This window comes from Lepidochelys kempii, chromosome 2, assembly GCF_965140285.1.
Source record: "Lepidochelys kempii isolate rLepKem1 chromosome 2, rLepKem1.hap1, whole genome shotgun sequence".
NCBI lineage: Eukaryota > Metazoa > Chordata > Testudines > Cheloniidae > Lepidochelys > Lepidochelys kempii.
In genome coordinates this window covers 205,186,270-205,208,702 of record NC_136381.1, presented here as the reverse complement: position 1 = coordinate 205,208,702, position 22,433 = coordinate 205,186,270, and the positions used below count along the sequence as shown (strand labels likewise).

Genomic DNA, 22,433 nt, shown 5'->3' with positions numbered 1-22,433 from the left:
TTAGCATGACCATCTGTATTGTTTTGTCACCAACAGTATGCTCTTGAAGAAGAGGTGCAGATATGGATCACGTAAGCTTCAGTTTCTCTTGTTGTTGCTGATGCTGGGTTTTTTATTACTGATGGTTACAATCCTGAATCCACCATTCCGGGACCTGAACAAAGCGGGGACATCCCAGCCATTAAAGTTCAGTGCCAGAGAAGGGTATCAGCTGGACTTTCCGGAAACCCAGGAAATGTTGGAGACTCAGGAAGAGAGCCAGCAGTACTACCCCATGGTGGGGTTAGCCCCTTTCATTTCCCTCCGGGAGGACGAGCTGCTAGTGGCCATTGTGTCACCCATAGCCAGGAGAAACGACAGCAAGGCTAGAAAAGGATACCGAATGGTGAAGCAGCAGAGCAAAAGGCAGGAGGAAAAGACTAATGTCAAGCCCAGGGGAAACCAAGAGTCCCAGCTCATGTCCTTTCCTCTACAGGATTCAGAAGAGGCTGCTGGGGGTGAGCAATTGGCAATCCTTGGCCTGGAAACTCATGGCTTTAATGAAGCGCTCAGTGAGCGGATTTCTCTGCGCAGGGAGCTGCCTGAGGTGCGGCATCCTTTGTAAGTAAAACATCCTAATTATTTCCTATGAGAAACCTGACCCCTCCCAATTGTCCCCCTAAAAAACCTTTCCCTTGACCCCTGAGAAACCTGTCCCCTTTCTTTCATATCATCTTCCTCATTGGAGCAACCAGCCGTCCTCCCCATAAGGAAATATATCCATTCCCCCAAATCCATGTCCCTTTCCCAAACTCCATGCTACAAACTGGGACCCTGAAACACAGATCAGAAATTGGAGCTCAAACTAGCAAGACACATCCTAGTTAGACAAAGCACACTCCTCTTCCTGTCTCCTAAAATAACTTAGAGTACAACAGCTTTCATTTCATTCCATTATATCATCCCCTGGGGATACTGAGAGCACAGCAAATGCTATAACAAGAGCCATGAGAGACACTTGTCTCATTTTCTCCCTTTCTTAAATACTATAGTTGTTGTGGGGATTTCGGTTTTCTTAAAACAATAAGGCGGTGTGGAAGGAAGAATAACTGCAATGTACCAGAGAGACAAGGTGGGTGAGGTAGTATCTTTTATTGGACCAACGTACCAGTCACTCTGGGGGTTCCAGTCCCAGCAGAGAGGGAAGAACAAGTATACAATGAATTAGTGTACAAGGCTATGTTATTTGTAAAACTCTTTTGCTCCTTGTTTATGTACCTCTCTTGCCCTTTCACTTTCACTGGCAGAGGCAATCGTCCTACTTCACCCAGGTAGCCAACAAGTTCTGACTTTTCAACCTGTGAGTGCACTTATTTATTAGCCTGCTCATTTAATGAGGAGTATGGCGGCCTCTGCTGGCACATATCAGAATGGGAAAATGTTGCAGTTGGCTGCTTTATTTAACAGGTGCCAGGGCCAGTCAGTGCTATTTAGCCATCTGTTGGTGTGTGAGAACTATGGAGCTGGTTGGTCTGTTGGAAAGGCAAGCTATGCAGATGAATTGTGCTAGCCATAAGATGCCAATATAAGGGACTTATTTATGCTTGTTTAGGTGTCTTTTGTTAAATAAGCACATATACTTAAACTTATTTATTTACTGTATTCTATTCAGCTGATGCCATCCTTTGTTCTCAGAGTGCTTCATATGTAGGTAGTGGCCCAGATTCTGCTCTGAATTTCACTCGTGCGGGACCACTGACTGTTTGGGGACTGAAATAAGCAAAACAACTTGGGCCAAATTCAGCACTGAGTTACCCCTGCGTATAGTTATTGTAGGATTGCTTGGGTGTCACTGTGGGCAGAATCTTGGTCTAAAAATGACTTTGCTCCCTGACTGCTGAATATTTTGCAGTGCACCTGATGTGAACAGAATGCCAGGGCATTTGATGCATGTCCAAAGGGCTATAAAAGTATTGATCTGTTGGGTGTCCATTGCCACTCAGTTAGTAAAGCGATAACATTATTTTCTATTATATTCTGTATTCTCAAGTGGACAGTTTCATGTATTCCCTGCAGGAGCTGATGATACCACTAACACTGGGGAAAGGGCAGAGAATAACCGAAAATCTCTGGGCCTCCTACACTTCGTCTTGTTTGGTTAGATTGTAAGCTCTCCTCTTTATGTCGTGGTAGTCATATAACCCTCATCAACATAGTATCTGAATACCTTCCAGTCACTAATTAATTTTATCTCACAACACCCCTGAGAGGTAGGGAAGGACTATTCCTATTTTGCACATGGGGGAACTGAGGCACAGGTAGATTACAGGGCTATAGCCTGCTAAGAAGATCTAGTGAAAAGTTCACTGGTAGTTAGTCTGTGCATCAGTTGGTCTTGATGGGTGAGGTTCTACCTGGTACCTAGCCAAGTAGGTAGTGGAGGACAGAGAGAGCATCAATCCCCCTTCCTGAATGGATTCCTTAAGGCAGAATAGCAGCTCCAGAACTCACTGCTACTCCAATTATCATCGGGGGGGGGGGGTGACTCCGGAATAAGCAAGTAGAGCCATGGCTCTGCCTCCCTCTGATCTGGCTAGCCATGTGAGATGGGTTATGTAGCAAGTCTTAGAGAGATATAGCAGCTTCCATGCTCCCCAGAGCACTGGGAGAGCTCTGAGAGGCATCCTGCCTTTCTGAGGCAGACTGTCTCTGATGCATCCCCTTTGAGTAGTGCAGCATACCAAAAAGACGTGATCTGGCCCTACGCAAGCAAGAGGTTTCACATATCTTTTGCAGTGGTCATTTTCTCATGGCTAGAGACAAATGGCAGTCCATGTTTGAGGAGACAAACTTCAAGACTTAGAGGATGTTTTCCATATTTGCTAACAGTGTTTGATATACATTATCTTTAATTTGTTTTTATTTCAGCTGAGTTACACGGATGGAAAACTAGAGCAATGCAGGGGTGAATCAGGCCCTCTATAATTACCCAACCAAAACCAGCTAGAAATGTTCCAGAGAGTTATTTCTATACAATTCTACCTTTGTTGCAGCCTGTCTGAAGTTAGGTGGTAAACTGTTGTGGCAGGGACCATACCTACTTATTTTGAGGCACCTAACTTACTTGCATGCTGCAAAATAATAATGATAAACCCCCACTTCTATATATTTCATCTACTAATAAATCAGCTTTAAGATGTATGGAGTTTGTCATAGAACATACTCTTAGAAGTGCTGTCCCTTAGAGCTGACACCATACCGTTGCATTGTCTTTTGCATTAAAGCAGTGCACTGGAACAACTAAATTGCCTGCTGTTCACTGCAGCCTGCCACTCATGTGCTGTCCATAAAGTCTTGGACCCGACCATCCAATGTGGAGGGTGGCCCCTTTGATCTCTGCAGCTACACCCCACAACCTTACACATCAAGCATTGCTCCGTACAACCACAGTCTTTCCTGCCTATCCCTGGTGCATGTCGGTGGTACTTTTCAAAACATGTATGAATAGAAGTCCTGGATCTCTGCCAACATGCACTCCACCCTCTCACTAAAGCTTATTAATAAGACAAAATCATACCTCATGTAATCCCATTTACTTTTCTGGCTGGGGAGAGGGCGTGGCCAGGTGACCACGCCTAGCCGCTGGGAATCCTCCACTAATGGGGCCAATTGTACTTTAATGCTACTCTCGTTTACCAGGACCCTGAAGGTACAAATGCTCAACACCCTTCCAGTATCATCCCCTGGGGGTGCATTTGCCACCTTTGAGAACACCTGCTTTCTTCTTGCCAAGGTGCAGTTAGCATCCCCCTGGACAGTGGGGGTGAGTCAATCCTGTCATCTTGACTTTATGACAGGGCCTTGTCCACAAACCACGGTGGTTCTCTCTTGGGATTTTAAATGTCAAATATTATGTACCCAGGCAAATGCAAACATACAAAATGTCTAAAAGGTTTTAAATTACCTCACAAAACTACAGCTCCCACTGAAATGCTGCTGGGAATTGAATCTCAATAAGACATTTTTCTGAAGCCGAGCAGGAGTCTCCTTTGACAGTGCCCTTGCCTTGTCTGAATTCATGTAGTGTTGACCACAATTCAGTATTGTTCATGGGTCAGATTAGACCCCTCTGCTCTGTCCCTTATCAGTCATGACCTTTACTTGTTTGAAATGATCAGCCAGTTATGGGCCCCTTCTTGACAGCCTGTGCAGCTGCCCCGAAGTATAGAAAAGGAGTTTCATGCGCCAACAGCCCCTCTCATTTAACTGAAGACTAGTTATTTGTATTTTTAATTCCTTGCCAATCACCATGGCAACTGAATGCCACACCAGCTAGGCTTCATAGTCCAGAGCAGTCATTTTCAGTCCTTTTTCGATCAACACCCCCCAAAATAGCATCAACTTTCTTGTCATGACAACACTAGAAGATAGAAAGCATTATGGGATTGTGGCAAAAATCCACAGTTGGTTATGGCAGTATTTGTTGCTCCTCGTTCAGAGGCGGCATCAGTTTCTTGCTTTCCTTTCCCTGTCTCTGAATACAATTGTTAAATCAGATTCTTCTGCTTGGAAACACAAATTGCCCCCTTCAAGACACTGGGTTTATCCCTTTTCTCCTGTCTTAAGTGACAACGCAAAGATATTAAACAAAAAAAACAAACAAACAAACCTGAGCCATATTGATCCCATTGCCTTTAATAAAGTTACACCATAGATTAATTTGGCCCAACTATTGTTAATTTGTTAACTAATTTGGCCCAATGTGTGACTTTCATGAGTGAAATTCTAGCCTCATTGAATTCAATGGCAAAACTCCCATTAACGTCAACAGGATCAGGAATATACCCGATGTGGGAATGCCACACCAGATCAGAACAGTGAGCCTTCTGGTCAGAAATCCTGTCTCTGAAACTGGCCAGTACCAAAAACCTGAAAGGAAGGAGCAAGAAATCTTGAAGTAGACAATTATGGAATAATCTGCCCACTCAGAGAGTTTCTGCTTAACCTCCATCCATCAATGGATGGCTTATGCCCTGAACCATAACCCTTTTTGAATGTATACCCTTTTTAGAAAAAAAATATATTTAACCTATGTAATGTAACTATAAATGTTTTCATTATCCATATAAACATCTGATCTTCCTTTGATCATACTAAGTTTCAATAATATCATGTGGCAATGAGTTACACGGGCTTATTATGCATTGTGTAAATTAGTAGTATCCATTTAAAAGTTGTTGATTTTCAAGGAACAGACAAATAAATTGTTCTTGTTTTGTGAGAATAGGAAAATAGGCGCATCAGACTGACCTCCTCTATAACATTAATTAATTTAAAAAAGAACAGGAGTACTTGTGGCACCTTAGAGACTAACAAATTTATTAGCGCATAAACTTTCGTGGGTTACAGACCACTTCCCACAAAAGCTTATGTGCTAATAAATTTGTTAGTCTCTAAGGTGCCACAAGTACTCCTGTTCTTTTTGCGGATACAGACTAACACAGCTGCTACTCTGAAACCTGTCATTAATTAATTAATTTCTATCTTATTCCTTATTTGCCACATCTTTAAATCTTTAAAGTCTTTCCATGCTTCCAATCCTTTTTGTTGTCTGTCTGGACCCTTTCTATTTCAGCTCTGTCGTTTTCAAAGTAGGATGACCAGAACCAAGCACTATGTTCCAGGTGAGGGCAAACTATTGTTCTCTATAACGCCATTACAATATTTTCACTGTTATTCTCTATCCCATTCATTAGATATCCTAACATTTTGTTTGCTTTTTTAACCATCACTTCACCCTGAGCAAAGATTTTGAGCTGTCTGCAATGAAGTAAGGGTAGATTGTGACTTTCAGCCTCAGAGAAATGGATGTGTTCATAATAATAAGTAAACAAAAAAGAAGTGTTGCAACCTTCCATATTGTGCCGCTCTCATTCTATCACATACAGCTGTCTGCAACAGGACTATGACCCCAACCTTCCTACTGCTAGTGTCATCATCTGTTTCCATGATGAAGCCTGGTCTACTCTCTTGAGAACTGTGCACAGTGTTATGGATACAGCCCCAAGGGCCTCTCTGAAGGAAATTATCCTTGTCGATGACCTCAGTCAACAAGGTAGCTCCCTTTTGCTCTCCCTAAATTCTATTTTCAAGCTCTTGGAAGGAAATTATAATACTGCATGGCAGGGTCAGGGAGAATGGAACTAGAAGGATCCTCCAAAAGCAAGCTAAATATAGAGAAAACTGGTTGCCAAATTTTACTTTTCCTCCCCTACAATTCAGCTTCATCCTACGTTTGAAAGTGTTTGTTTTCCTGTCATTTCCAATAGTTTTAAAGCCTTTATTTTTAAACACAGTTCACCAAACAGATTGCTCTGCATGACTGCCCTGTCCTAGTCATTACGTCCCACTCCACCAATCTGTGTCAACCACAAATTTTAATCACCAGTGATTTTATATTTTACTTTCAGATCAGTGATAAAGGGGCTGAATAATGGTGGACCTCAAACTGGGAAACACCCCCATTTGATGATGACTCCCCATTTACAACTACTTTTTGAAATGCCTCAGTTAGCCAGTTCTCAATCCATTTAATGTGTGCTTTTAAAATATTGGATAGTGCTAATTTTTTAAATGAAAATGGCCAGCCTTTTTTAAAATCCATGGGGGGCAAGTAATCCGGGCCTGCTGATTTAAAGATGTTTATCCCTAGTAGATGCTGCTTAAAGACACCTTAGTTACTAATGGACTGGAAAGTATCTCCTCATCCTCATGTGACACAAAGTGCATCATCCTGCTTCTTTCCAAATGCAGAACAACTTTTTCCCAATGAAAGCTGAGATTCTTACAGAATTCCAGGAGCTGCAACTTTAAGAAAAAGAACAGATGTCATGAGACTTGTGATAATTTGGGGAAAGCTGGTGGTAACACTCAGAGATGACCCATACTTGCTGACAGTGGGGAGGGCAGAGGGAGAGCAGTGGCTTTAGCAAATGTTACTGAGCATGCTCAGTCCATGTGAACATGTTCAGTACAAGCCAAGTAGCAAATCTGGGGGGCATGTGACCCATGTTTCTCCCCCTCCCCACGCATCGTTTCTGATAACACTGCTTGCCGGGAGATCTTCTTCCATAGATTGCTTCTGGGACAACATGGATTCTTCACTGCTAGTAAATTATACTCTCACCTCAGAGTTTGTTCTTCCAGTCTATAATGGAAGGACACATAAGGGAAATGTAAGGGAAGGTCACATTACTCCTGGCTTGTCCCTATTGGAAACAGAGGACTTCAGTCTCCACAACTGTGTTAGTCCAACATCTATTACAAGTTCTAAATTCACTTCACCTTGCGTCTGTTTTTAAACCAACACCACATTAAAAATAAAATGCTAGATTGTGACCTTGGCATATAAATTGGTGGTTAAGATTCACTGCCCAAGGAGTAGCCTCAAGAGGAACTGTGACTGAGAAAGTCATCATTCCTTCCCAACTCTCCCCTTTCACAATGATGTCACGTGGGGAGAGTAGTGTACTGCACTCCTTTCCAGGGGCCTGCACATGCCTTCCAGTATGCCCAGCCAATTCTCCTGGCTGACTTGTGGGGAGGCAAAACCATGGTTCCATCATTACCTACCCAATTTCCTCACAGTGGGGGGGGGGGAGGATGAGAAGGAAGGGGGAAGAAAGGGGTGGCTCAGCACAGCCCCCATGCCCAGAACTGCAAGCTAGAAAGGTCTGACTTAGCTAAATAGGAGTTGGAGATGAGGCTTTGCTCCCCTTTACTCCCTGCATGAATGAGAAGGATGAAAACAAAGCTAACCCAAAAATCATTTTACTAACTGGGGAGTACCATTTTTGCCACAAACTATTTTTGGTTTTTGTTTTGTTTGTTTTGGTGATCGATTGAATCAGCACTAAAATCTGAATGATTATTATATTTATTGCAGGGCATCTGAAGTCAGCCCTAAGTGAATACATCTCCAAGCTGGATGGTGTGAAATTGATCAGGAGCAACAAGAGGCTCGGGGTCATCCAGGGTCGTATGTTGGGAGCTGCACGGGCAACTGGGGATGTGCTGGTCTTCATGGACTCCCACTGTGAGTGTCACACAGGCTGGTTAGAACCCCTGTTGGGCAGACTAGCCACTGACAGGTAAATATCCCTTTGGGCTTAGTGTACAAAATGTTTAGATGCTTGTTAGAAGGGAGTGTGTCACCATGAAGAACTGTGATCCTTGAACTATTTATATTGTTCATAATGCACAAGTTTATACTAATTCCTGATAATAGGACAACACTTGTGATCTCTTAAAATTCATTTTTACCTTGGGTTTTCATGGTCTCTTCATCCCTTTATCCATACTGTGTTATTTTACTTTTACTCCATGTGCATTAACCTGAAATTTAGGAGACTAGACAGATCAGGCACTTAATAAGACACACTACCAAACCCTTTCTCTCTAGGGCTGCCTAGAGGGAATACAGCCTGTGTCTGTAGTGTCTGAAATGCATTAGTATTGAAGCATATGGTGGCCAACATGAAATGAGTTGGCAATCCCAGACAGCAAGCAACAGATGACAAGCATCCATCAGAAAAACTGCTACAAGAGTTGGCATTATTTGCTACACTTGTTGGCAGTCTTAGTAGTGAGGCCAAGGATTGAATAGGCCCAGAGGCTGGATTACCTTCTCCTCCTGTGAGCTGCTCCTGTCAGATCACAGCTGATGCACATTGACGGGGCAGGGTGGGAAGGGCTGCACTGCTTTCTCCCACGTTGTACCTGTGGTTGATCCATGGAAAAACAGAAGACTTTTCGGGCTGCCTAAATCCTAGCTATTTCACCAACACCAAGTTCACAAAGACAAACAGAGATAAAGCCTGGCTGTGATCAGCATTCAGCAATCACCAAGCATCACAAAGAGGTTAGGTTACCGAAGTGTTTCAAGAATCATATGCAGTAAGTACATACCCCTTAATAAAGAAAGAATTCTGAAGCCACTGAAAAGTAAATGTTTGAACATTAAATTCTGTAACATAACAGTAAACTAAGACTGTTTGTAATACAATGAATTGCTGAGGCAGTGTGGGTGTATTTTGAAAAGAAAAATATAATGCCTCCTTTAAAACACTTACTAGATCAGTAAGTAACCATAGTAAGAAGATGCAAACAAGGTTGTTCCCAGGCAATGAAACAGGCTGCTTTTACTGCTAACAATATCTGCTTTTAAATTCATTCATGTTCGCTTTTAGAGATGATTGCATTGTTCAAACGCAAAATGAAAGACGCTGTAAGTATGTGGAATAGAATACTGTTCTAGGATTCCATGTCTGCCCTTTTCTAAAAGGGTCTCCCAGTAAAAGCAGATTGCTTTGTCTTCTGGATTATTTTTGGCCCACGCTGTTGAAGCTTCATTGCTCTTGTGACTCAAGCTGGCTTTGACCTAGTATCCAATGTCTGCACATGCTGCAATCATATCTCCTGATTGCAATGTAGATGTACCCTAAAAGAGCTACAGAAACCCTTAAAGGAGTGTCACAGTGACACACTGCTCCATGGAAGATTTTCACATGCCACTTCATAGGGAAATTACAAGAGCAGGAGAAGAAGCATGGCCCATGGATCCAATGGCACAAATTCATGCCACACTGATTCACTGGCTAACATTCCCCATGGCAAGAGAGTGAGGAAGCCACCAATGCTACTGTCACCCCAAGGCTTCCACAGTGATCATGGAGCAGCTTCACTGGTGCCTTGTGCCCCATGGGAAAGGCTTCTGACCCCTACAGCACACACCAACAACCCTTGTGCAGAGCCAATGTGCTGATTGTTTACTCTGGTTTTGCACAGGGAACCAGGATTTCAGTCCTGAATAAAGGCTGCAGGATTTGCGGCCCATGAGTAGAAATGTAGCCTGATTTGGAAAACAGTGGTGGCCCAAATCATCTCTTTCTAAATACCATAGCAGAAGTGTTCCTACTCCAAGCAAGGGAGAATTTTGTAGTAGTTAAGACACAGGGTTGTCAGTCAGGAGAACTGGGTTCTAGTCTTGGTTCTGCATTGACTTGCTAAGAGAGTTGGCAAATCATTAACCTCACCACGTCTCACTGTTCCCATCTGTAAAATGATGATAATGCCATCTATCCGATGGAGGTGATGGTGCGGGGGAAGTTATGTCATTATTTTTCATAAAGTCTTTGAGGTGCTTGGATGGAAGGTGCTATAGAAGTGCAAGGCATTAGTATAATAAACTTGAATTCATTAAGCAGGTGAGGGACTGTGAAATTGAATCTATATTCACCTCCTTATACAATAGTGAAGCAGAAAACAAAGTTTCACTGACTCACGAAACACCCACCTCTTTTCCTCATTGTGCACTAATTAAGTTGTCACTCACTCACTTTAGCTGTAAAAGAAAGTGCTTTAGCGTAGGAGAGCACTTCATCAGCTACAGAAAGTGACTCAGCAACTGCCTGGGTTATATACTGCCTTTCTGATGTCTGAACCTTTGCAGGAGTTCCAACCAATAACAATCCAATGCTCTCCTAGATCTAATGTTAAAAAGGAAAAGAAAGAACAAAACAAATTTTTATATTTATATATATATATATATATATATATATATTTTCAAACTAACTTATTACAGGGAGACAAATGTGATATTAATATAATATCCAACATGAAGGCAGAATCAGATACTTTATCTACACAGACAGCTTCAACTTGAGTTAAGTTATTCCTTTTGAAATACAAAATACAGGCTTCTGGCAACAGCATCATACTTTTGGTTTTCGATTTCTGATATCAAGGAAATAGTCATAAGCAAACAATTTCAGATGTTTGTGAAAATCATGCAGTCCCAAGACTCCAAACACATTCGTGAATCAATCATGTTGCAAAAAGCAAGTTTGAAGAATAAGCAGCAGAAAGATGGTTTCATAATACTTTACACTTACAGTAAAACCTCAGAGTTATGAACACCTCAGGAATGGAGGTTGTTCATAACTGAACAAAACATTATGGTTGTTCTTTCAAAAGTTTACAACTGAACATTAACTTAATACAGCTTCGAAACGTTACTATGAATGCAGGTCTCCCGAGTTGCATTTATTATCCTAACGCAGTAGGAGCTGGTGAAAATAGTAACCTAATACAGGTAAGCACAGATTCCTTGTCATATAAAATACTGACTAATTACATGGTAATCCCAACCCAGCTCACTTTCTGCACTGGGGGTTTTAGACACCAGTACAACTACACAGTTCTAGCTGCTCTGGTGCAACTGTACAAGTTTCAAATCGGGAGCAAATCACAGTTTATGTTGGTGCAAGGCTTCTACATTGAGGGCTTGAATTAGTGTAGCTATATTGGTGTATCTACACCAGTTGATAAAACCTCAGAGTAAGACAAGGCCCAGTCTCTTATGGCAAAGACCTATACAATTTAACAGGTATGAAACCAGTAGGTTTGTATAGAAATTATTTAAAAAAAACCCTCCATATGGAATCATATCCTTTTCTGTAGACTTTTTAAGCATTAAAATAGAGAATATTGATAGGTTCTATATATAGAAAGGTTCCCATTCTCCAAGACTCCATGAGGATGGATGGCAGACCCCTAAGAAATACTTAGTTGCTCCAGGAAGTGGATCTGATGAATCAGGCCAATTGTTTTCAAAAGTGCCCACTAACTTTAGGATGCCTCAGTTGTTAGGTGCTCACCTTGGACACCTGATTTTCAGACCTGCTGTACACCTGCAGTTCCACTGACTTGTAGGCAGTGTGTAAGTAATAGAATTGGAATTTATGCAGGATATCAATCGTAACCTTATTTCTTGGGGAAAATGCCATGGGATCTTTAACTAAGACAAGTATAATTTGTTTCATCCAAGATAAACTAATTTCCACAGTACAATGCCCTCAGGTATCATGCTGGTAACTCTACTACCCCACACAAATGCCAATGTCATGCTGCCTAGTGCCTGCCTACATTTCCCTAAAGATTTAGCTAGAGGTGTCATTTTCCATTTCCTGTCCTCAGATGTTGGGTTGTGTTACTGTGTGCCACTGAATTCCATCTCAGAGAGGGCTACATTTCAGTCAGGATCATCAAAGTGCTCCTTATTTGTAAGTTTCAATAGCAAAATGTTAGGTAAGCTAAACTATAGGTGTGACTGCCAGCTTCATCCATGAATATAACATATTATTTGTTGATTAAATAGTTCCTTTCCCCAAGGATTTCAAGCATTTTACAAATACCCATTTGAGGCAGATAAACCGTGTTATTCCCATTTCGCAGATGAGGAAGTAGGGAAGTGAAGTGAATTTTTCTAAGGAAGCCCATGGCAGAGCTAGGAATGGAACCCAGGGCTCCCAAGTCACCACCCTATGGCTCACCCAGAAAAACATCCTGCCTAAGGTTATGTAGCCCTTTGGAATACCTTGTTATAAAAGGTTCTAGAGAAAGGAAACATTATTATAGAGCTCTTTCCATCCTTATTGAAAAAGGATCACTATACACCTTATTGGATTACTGAATTCACTTAGCAGGGGTACTTGACTAGTTTGTGTTATTTTTTGGTTTTCGGGCTTTAGTTGATAACCTTATCAAAATTCTTTCCCCAGAAACTACAAAATCTTCCTAAAATAATTACCATGTGCACACACCCTCAAGTAAGACTTGTTTAGGATGAATTCTTTGAACCATAAATCTGAACCATAGATTTACTATGAAACAGTGCAGCAGTAAAAAGATAGGAAACAAAGGGTAAGAATAATGAGAATAGGGTCAGTTTTCACCATAGAGAGAGCTAAATAGTGGGGTCCCCCAAGGATCTGTCCTGGGACAAGTGCTATTCAACATATTCATAAATGATCTGGAAAAAGGGGTAAACAGTAAGGTGGCAAAGGGTATGTCTACACTATGAAATTAGGTCAATCTTACAGAAGTTGATTGCATATTTCCACACTAAGCGCATTAAGCTGGCGGAGTGCGTCCACAGTACCGTGGCTAGCGTTGACTTTCGGAGCGTTGCACTGTGGGTAGCTATCCCACAGTTCCTGCAGTCTCCGTTGCACATTGGAATTCTGGGTTGAGCTCCCAATGCCTGATGGGGCAAAAACATTGTCACGGGTGGTTTTGGGTCCATGTCGTCAGTTGCCCCTCCCTCCGTGAAAGCAACGGCAGACAATTGTTTCGCGCCTTTTTCCATGCAGAGGCCATACTGCTGTCAGCAGACGGTGCAGTAGGACTGCTAACCGTCGTCGTCATCCACCGCTTCCGCTGCAACTCTGCTCTGCTGCTCTTGTCTCCATAGTGAATTTCTCCATGTTGTCTGTCATGTGCTCCCGGGTACTTGTGTTCTTCCTCGGGAAATGTGTACGGTGCTAACCGTCGTCCTCCACCGCTTCCGCTGCAACTCCACTCTCCCGGTGCTATGAATCCACCTCCTAGGTCCTCTCGTCGTTCTGTATAAATATCTATTCTCATGGCATCTGTCGTCATCCACCGCTTCCACTGCAATTCTGCTCTCCTGCAGACGCCAATCCAAGGCAAGCATGGAGCCTGCTCAGCTCACTGCTGCTGTTGTGAGCATTGCAAACACCTCGCACATTATCCTGCAGTATGTGCAGAACCTGCAAAAGCAGGCAAGGAGGCTACGACAGTGCGATCACGATAGTGATGAGGACATGGACACAGACGTCTCTCAAAGCACGGGCCCTGGCAATTTGGACATCATGGTGGTAATGGGGCAGGTTCATGCCATGGAATACCAATTCTGGGCCTGTGAAACAAGCACAGACTGGTGGGACCGCATAGTGTTGCAGGTCTGGGATGATTCCCAGTGGTTGCGAAACTTTCGCATGCGTAAGGGCACTTTCATGGAACTTTGTGATTTGCTTTCCCCTGCCCTGAAGCGCAAGAATAGCAAGATGAGAGCAGCCCTCACAGTTAAGAAGCAAGTGGAGATAGCCCTCTGGAAGCTTGCAATGCCAGACAGCTACCAGTCAGTCGGGAATCAATTTGGAGTGGGTAAATCTACTGTGGGGGCTGCTGTGATCCAAGTAGCCAATGCAATCACAGAGCTGCTGCTATCAAGCGTAGCGACTCTGGGAAATGTGCAGGTCATAGTGGATGGCTTTGCTGCAATGGGGTTCCCTAACTGGGGCAATAGACGGAATGCATATCCCTATCTTGGGACCGGACCACCTTGGCAGCCAGTATGTAAACCGCAAGGGGTATTTTTCAATGGTGCTGCAAACACTGGTGGATCACAAGGGACGTTTCACAGACATCAGCATGGGATGGCCAGGAAAGGTGCATGACGCTCGCATCTTCAGGAACTCTGGTCTGTTTGAACAGCTGCAGGAAGGAACTTACTTCCCAGACCAGAAAATTACCGTTGGGGATGTTGAAATGCCTGTAGTTATCCTTGGGGACCCAGCCTACCCCTTAATGCCATGGCTCATGAAACCATACACAGGCACCCTGGACAGTAGTAAGGAGCAGTTCAACTATAGGCTGAGCCAGAGCAGAATGGTGGTAGAATGGGCATTTGAACGTTTAAAAGCTCGCTGGCACAGTTTACTGACCAGGTTAGACCTCAGCAAAACCAATATTCCCATTGTTATTGCTGCTTGCTGTGTGCGCCACAATATCTGTGAGAGTAAGGGGGAGATGTTTATGGGGTGGGAGATGTTTATAGGGGGAGATGGTGGGGTGGGAGGTTGAGGCAAATCGTCTGGTGGCCGATTACGCACAGCCAGGCACGAGGGCAATTAGAAGAGCACAGCTGGGCACCCTGAACATCAGAGAAGCTTTGAAAACCAGTTTCATGACTGGCCAGGCAACGGTATGACAGTTCTGTTTGTTTGTCCTTGATGAAAACCTGCCCCCTTGGTTGACTCTACTTCCCTGTAAGCCAACCAACCTCCCCCCTTCAGTCACCGCTTTCAGAGGCAATAAAGTCATTATTGTTTCAAAATCATGCATTCTTTATTAATTCATCACACAAATAGGGGGAAAACTCGCAAGATAGCCTGGGAGGGGTGGGTGAGGAGGGAAGCACTGGGTGGGGTGGTGGATGAGGGAGAAGGGAAGGACAAGGCCATACTACAGTTCAAAACTTCTTGAATGCCAGCCTTTATTGCATGGGCAATCCTCCGGGGTGGAGTGGCTGGGTGCCCGTAGCCTCCCCCCTAACCCCCCCATCCGTTATTGGGCATCGGGGTGAGGAGGATATGGAACTTGTGGAGGAGGGCAGGCAGTTATACGGGGGCTGCAGTGGTGGTCTGTGCTCATGCTGCCTTTCCTGCAGCTACACCAGACACCTGAGCGTGTCAGTTTACTCCCCCATTAGACTCAGCATTGCATCCTGCCTCCTTTCATCGTGCTCCTGCCTCCTCTCACCACATTCCTCCCTCCTCTCATTGCATTCATTTAACACTTTCCTGGTCTCTGCCATTGTTTGCCTCCACACATTCTGCTGAGCTCTTTCAGTGCGGGAGGACTGCATGAGCTCTGAGAACATTTCATCGCGAGTGCGTTTTTTTCGCCTTCTAATCTGTGCTAGCCTCTGGGACGGAGATGATAGGGGGAGCGTAGAAACATTTGCAGCTGTAGGAGGAAAAAAGGGAGAGTAGTATTTAAAAAGATACCTTTTAGAGAACAAAGGGAAGACTATTTCACACTGAATCAAGTGATTCACATTATATAGCACATGAGCTTTTGGTACAAGGTCGCATTTTGCCTCTTATATTGAGAGCCTGCCGGTTTGGTGTGAGACATCACACACGCTCAGCTGGGCAACAGTATTCGGCTTGCAGGCAGTCATGGTAAGGCAAAGGGTTTCGTCTTCTTCAATCTTCATAACATGTGGGAACGGTTTCAAACAGCAACGCCCTCCTTTCCCATACCAAGCAAAGCTTGTTGGGTTGGCCATTTAAAAGGAGGGACTGCAGTTTTAGGGTGAATGTAAAGCACAACCCAACCCCCCCCCAATTCTCTAGGATGATCACTTCACCCCCCGCCCCCCACCACATGGCTAGTATCAGGGAAGATCCTTGTCAGCCAAACACAAACAGCTCAGCATGAAAGGGCCTCCCCCCACAGCGTGGCCAACAGCGGGGATGATTTCTTTTCAGCCAAAGGCAAACAGCCCAGCAGGAACGGGCACCTCTGACTGTTCCCTTAAACAAATTTCCTGTATTTGAACCAGGTGACCGTGAATGATATCACTCTCCTGAGGCTAACACAAAGAGATAAAGAATGGACGTTGCTTGAATGCCAACAAAGCCTGGGCCATTCGCTGCAATGCTTCGTTCTGCAATGATTCCAGACTACTTGCTATTGGCTTGGCATGGTAAAAGTGTCCTACCATGGAGGACAGAATAAGGCTGACCTCCCCAGAAACCTTCTGCAAAGGCTTTTAGAGTACCTCCAGGAGAGCTTCATAGAGATGTCTCTGGAGGATTTCCACTCCATCCCCAGACACGTGAACAGACTTTTCCAATAGCTGTACTGGCTGTGAATGCATCCCAAGTCTTCAGGGCAAATTAATCATTAAACATGCTTGCTTTTAAACCCTGTATTATATTTACAAAGGTACACTCACCAGAGGTGTCTTCTCCGGTTTAATGGTCCGGGAGCCCGCCTTGGGAGTGTATTGGGTCCAGGGTGATGAACAGTTCCTGGCTGCTGGGGAGAAGGGATTCACCACTTGCCTGCTGTGCACTATCCTCAACCTCCTCCTCTTCCTCATCCACAAAATCCTCATCCCTGTAGCATGAGACTCCCCCCTTGCAGGTGCACGGACAGTGATGGGGTAGTGGTAGGGGCCCCACCTAGAATTGCATGCAGCTCATCATAGAAGCGGCATGTATGGGACTCTGACCCGGAGTGACCATTTGCATCCTTTGTTTTTTGGTAGGCTTGCCTCAGCTCCTTAACTTTCACGTGGCACTGCTGTGTGTCCCTGTTGTAGCCTCTGTCCATCATGCCCTTGGCATTTCATCTTTTGGAACGGAGTTCTGCCTGCACGGATTCTTCTCCCCATGCAGTGATCAGATCAAGTACCTCCCATTCAGTCCATGTTGGAGCTCTTTTGCAATTCTGGGACTCCATGGTCACCTGTGCTGATCAGCTCGCCACATTGGCCAAACAGGAAATGAAATTCAAAAGTTCCCGGGGCTTTTCCTGTCTGCCTGGCCAGTGTATCTGAGTTGAGAGTGCTGTCCAGAGCAGTCACAATGGAGCATTCTGGATAGATCCTGGAGGCCAATACCGTCAAATTGCATCCATACTACCCCAAATTCAACCCAGCGAGGTCGATTTTAGCGCTATTCCCCTCTCTGGGGAGGAGTACAAAAATCGATTTTAAGAGCCCTTTAAGTCGACAAAACAGGCTTGGTCGTATGGACAGGTGCAGGGTTAAATCAACCTAATGCTGCTAAATTCGATCTAAACTTGTAGTGTAGATCAGGGCAAAGTTTGCAGATGATACAAAATTACTCAAGATAGTTACGTCGAAAGCTAACTGTGAAGAGTTACAAAGGGATCTCACATAACAGGGTGACTGGGCAACAAAATGGCAGATGACATTTAATGTTGATAAATGCAAAGTAATGCACATTGAAAAGCATAATCCCAAATTATGTATACATACAAAATGATGGGGTCTAAATTAGCTGTTGCCACTCAAGAAAGAGACCTTGGAGTCATTGTGGATTGTTCTCTAAAAACATCCAGTGTGGAGTAGCAGTCAAAAAAGCTAACAGAATGTTAAGAACCATTATGAAAGGGATAGATAAGAAGACTGCAAATATCATATTGCCACTATATCAATTCAAGGTACGCCCACACCTTGAACACTGTGTGATGTTCTGGTCACCACATCTAAAAAAAGATGTATTAAACTTGGAAAATATACAGAGAAGGGCAACAAAAATTATTAGGGTTATGGAACAGCTTCCATGTGAGGAGAGATTAATAAGACTGGGACTGTTCAGCTTTGAAAAGAGATGACTAAGGAGGGATGCAATAGAAGTCTACAAAATCATGAATGATGTGGAGAAAGTGAATAAGGATGTGTTATTTACCCCTTCACATAACACAAGAACCAGGGGTCACCCAATGGAATTAATAGACAGCAGGTTTAAAACAAATATAAGTACTCATTCACAAACAGACAGTCAACCTGTGGAACCCATTACCAGGGGATACTGTGAAGGCCAAAAGTGTAACTGGATTAAAAAAAGGATTAAATAAGTTAATGGGGGATAGGTCCATCAATGGCTATTAGTCAAGATGGTCAGGGATGCAACCTCATGCTCTGGGAGTCCCTAAAGCTCTGGCTGCTAGAAACTGGGACTGGATGACAGGGGATGGATCACTCAATAATTGTCCTGTTCTGTTCATTCCCTCTAAAGCATCTAGCACTGGCCACTGTCAGAAGACAGGATACTGGTTTAGATGAACCATTGGTCTGACCCAGTATGGCCATTCTTATGTTAGTTACAATATATTGTCTTTCCTTGAAGAATGTATCTTTGATTTGTAAAGACTTTCTTGACATTTCAGTTGTTCAGGGATGACTAATATAACAACCTGTACAGTGTTTTGGAAAACAGTTCAGATGCCCCTCAGATAGTTTCATCCTACACCAGCCTATATTTCAGTCTGCTTCCAGATCAAGAATAATATATAGTTTCATAGCTATGTAATTATTACTGTTTTGTGTATTGCACCTTTAAATCTCAGGAGTCTGCTGGAGCTGCCATTTTGTGGCAGCCTGTTGCAGACGATGCACATACTGTGCTCTATCATGAAGATCTGGCTTTGGTTATTTCTTGTAGAAGAATGGACTCACTGCTACTGTGCCCATTTGTAGCTGATGGTGGCACAGTTGCTTTCTTCTCTCGTACCCCTTGCTGACAGTCACTCCAGTCCTGCCTCTCCTTGCAACTTGACCCTCCAGGCATGTCATTTTAAAGTCTCTCCTATTCCAAAGGACTGCTGTCCCAAGTCTACATAAAAAGATACCTAAAGTTCCATTCTCTTCCACCCCTCTTCCTGGGGAATTACTAAGGCCCACAGGTCCTCAGCTGGGATCTTCAACATAGACCATCCAAGGAAATCCCCACACAAGTAGTTCTAGTCAAACTCAGCTGCCAGTACTTTGCTAAACCCTGTCATGAAGGGAGAACCCACATCTCCTGACATCTTGGTACTCCATCAGTCACAGCTCCATATTAAACCATTGTTTGGGCCCAATGCAGTGAGAATCACCAGCTCTTGTAGCCTTTGCCTTTTAACTGTCCACACACAAGGTTTTCCTAGCCTCAGGTGGCCAGGCCTAACACCCTCAGCTTCCTGGGCTAACTTTCCAGGTCCCATGCCCTCCTTTCTCAGGACTTCTTGAAATGACTCATCCTAATGATTGTGAAGTTCTTTTTGGCTCTTATTTCAGAGTGTGGGCTCTCAGATTTCTTCCTGGCTCAGGCCCCTCTAGTTCTGGCTGCAAGCTTCAGGCCTCCCAGCCATCTGTCTGCCTGTAGCCCAAGAGAGAAAACTCCCAACTACCTCTCACTTAGGTATTCTCCCTGGGCTTTTTCCACTACTCTGTGGTCCTTTCCTTTATGAAGACTCAGCTTCTCCCCCAGCTGGGCCTCCTCTTCAATTGGACCTAGCCCTCCCTCCAGGTGCAAGCAGGTGCCTTAATTGAGCTCTCTAGCTCCAGTTAACCCTTTCAGTGCCAATATGAGGTAGATAGCCCACCACACAGCCCTTAATCTAAAATACAATTAATTCAGACTGAGAGGATATAGCTGATTTTTTGCATATGGGAAAAGCATATCAAGTAGGTTTGATGCTTGGCCCCTGAGAACACCAAATGGAGAAAAAATTAGCCTGGTTATGTCTTTTGTGGAAGGTTTGACTGTAAAAAGGCACAGACTCCATGTTTCGAGTATAGGAAGGCAGGGTTTTCTCATCCCTTAGCAGTCAAAATATCTCACACTAGACCTCTTTCTGGATGCACCTCTCCCTCAACCCTTATTTTAGATTAAAATCTATCATCATGGGATATTTCCCTCTATTACTGGACACTATATACTCAAATACTGACTTAGGAACAGAAACACAGATCCACTAAGGTTCTTGGGTGCCTAAACCCCAGATTTAGGCACCTAAATTCAATTTTTAGGCATCGCTGCAATCCACAAGCCACCTGCTCAGCTACTGCTTAACCCTGTAAGCATCCAAACTCACTCAGCGCCTAAGCTTTTGCAGTAAAAGTTCCCTATGTGCCTATGTTTCTGCCTCTGGACATGTGTATTACTGCCTCCCTCTAGGTGTCTGGATGCCCATCTCCTGTCTAACCCTCAGTGCAATCCCTAGACTGGGAGAAGATAGGTGGGGAAACTCCTAATTTGCCTCAGGGACCCAATCCTGTAGGCATGCTCAGAGGCTGCCTAACTCCATACAAAAGAGCTGGAGGGGGAACCTCCCTTATAACCTTTAGCCAGGTGGTTAGGGTACTCACCTGGGATGTGAGAGACCTCCCAGTTTAAATCCCCCCTCTGCCTGGTGAGGTGAAAGGATCTACACAGGGATGTGCTACCTCTCAGCTGAGTGCCCTAGCTACCAGGTTATAGAGTCATTATCAATCTTTCTGGTGCTCAATTAGTATTTAATTAATTAATCAAGTGGAACAACTTTCATAGAAGAGATTGAGGGAGATCCACATCAGACTAATCTATAATCCAGTGGCTTAGACACTCTTCTGAGAGGTGGCAGAACCCTATTCAAATCCCTTCTCTTCATCAGGTGGAGGAGGGACTTCAACCTGTGGCCTCCTACATCCTGGAAGCGTACCCTAAGTACTGGGCTAAAAGCTATAAAGGTGAGCCTCTTCATTTTGTGTGGCATTAGGCAGCCTCTGAGCATGTCTGCTGGATTGGACCCCAGAAGCGTGTTTGGCAGAGGAGCACCTATCTTCTCCTGGTTCATGGATTGCTAGCCGAGAGAGGTGACTAAATCCAGGCATTATGGAGGCACCTGTCTTCATGAGGCAGACGGGGTGTAGGACACATCCCTCTGGTCGACATCTCTCATTGGCAAGGTTAGGCATCACGCCTCCTGGCATGCTGGATTTTGTAGCTCACATTCTAAGGTACCTATCTCTCCCCACATATTGTAGAGGGAGCCTAGGCACCTAACTCAGGCTTTGTGAATCACAGTGTGGTTCCTATGATTTTTCTAGGTGTTAGGCATTACAACACGGAGAGTTTGTGGAGCCGGGTCCAAAGGCTTCAAAATTGTTAAAAGAAGTTAATTTATCTTCTAACAATCTGGATCTCTTCATTTGGTTCTACAATGTAGATCACCAATTATTCATAAAATTGTTGTTAAATATAATTAAGAATTACTACAGCAACTGAAAATTGCCACATTGTCTGTTTGCTGCTGTTAGAAATCAGAGTTTTGCCAGGTGTCCAGGATCAGACAAAAACAGTTCTATTGTTTAGAAAATGTGTGTGCAGGTGTTAGTTTTATGCTGATTTAGCCTAAAGAATGTAAATGTTTTCTACAAAAATCAAACGTCTTCATCTCTTCTCAGCACAACTACTGCAACTCCCTTCTGTACGGCCTGCAAATCCCAGCTTTCCAGATTCCAAAATTCACAAAAAACTGCTGCCTGCCTTCTCACATGCACAAAGAAGCATGAACTTATCACTCCCTTTCTCACAAAATGCCAGTAGGTCAGCATTCATTTCAGTATACTGTTCAACACTGACCTTGCTTTTAAAACCTTTCACATACTTAGTCCCCTGCAACTATGTAGCTGACTTCAGGGACTTTGTCTCTCTTTCTGCTCTTCTTTTCAGGCCCTCCACTTGTCTAGAACAATACTCATTAATATGTTTTGCACTTATATAGTATGTTCATCTGAAGATCTCACAACCCTTTATAAAGGTGGATAAGTATTTCTCCCATTTTAGAAATGGTGGGGAAAGAAAAGTTAAGGTTGAAAGCCAAGACTTTCAAATATGGCTGGCTAAAGTCAGGCATGATTCATGAAAAAGAGGTTTGATTCTAAAAAGTACAGAGCACCCATACAGCTCCCAACTGACCTCAGCACCTCTGAAAATCAGGCCACTGATTTAGGTGATAATTAATATGGATTTTGATATCTCATACCCAAATTTGAAACTTTTGATCTAAGAGACTTGTCGGCCACAGTGGGAGTAGATTTTCTGGAATTTTTAAAAACAAATATTGATTTCAGACCCGATCTAGCAAAGCACTTAAGCACATGTTTAATTTTAAGTATGTGAGAAGAACCAGTAACTTCAAAGGGACTTTTCACATGTTTGAAGCTAAACCCCATGCTGAAGTGCTTGCTAAATCATGGCCTTAGCCTTCTGCTTGCAGAAGCTTCCTTTTAATCCTATTAGCTC

The 22,433-nt window shown here is 43.7% G+C and overlaps 1 protein-coding gene across 6 annotated transcripts in view; it reads left to right on the top strand.

Moving 5' to 3' along the window:
- GALNT15 (polypeptide N-acetylgalactosaminyltransferase 15) overlaps positions 1-22,433 on the top strand; it is a 44,735-nt gene that overhangs the window by 3,395 nt on the left and 18,907 nt on the right. For all 6 annotated transcript variants that reach the window (XM_073333558.1, XM_073333555.1, XM_073333557.1 and 3 more), the window contains exons 2-4: positions 37-600; positions 5,928-6,094; positions 7,925-8,129. In XM_073333558.1, the coding sequence (XP_073189659.1) occupies positions 38-600; positions 5,928-6,094; positions 7,925-8,129 (935 nt within the window). In that variant the 5' untranslated portion in view covers position 37. The remainder of the gene's footprint in view (positions 1-36; positions 601-5,927; positions 6,095-7,924; positions 8,130-22,433) is intronic.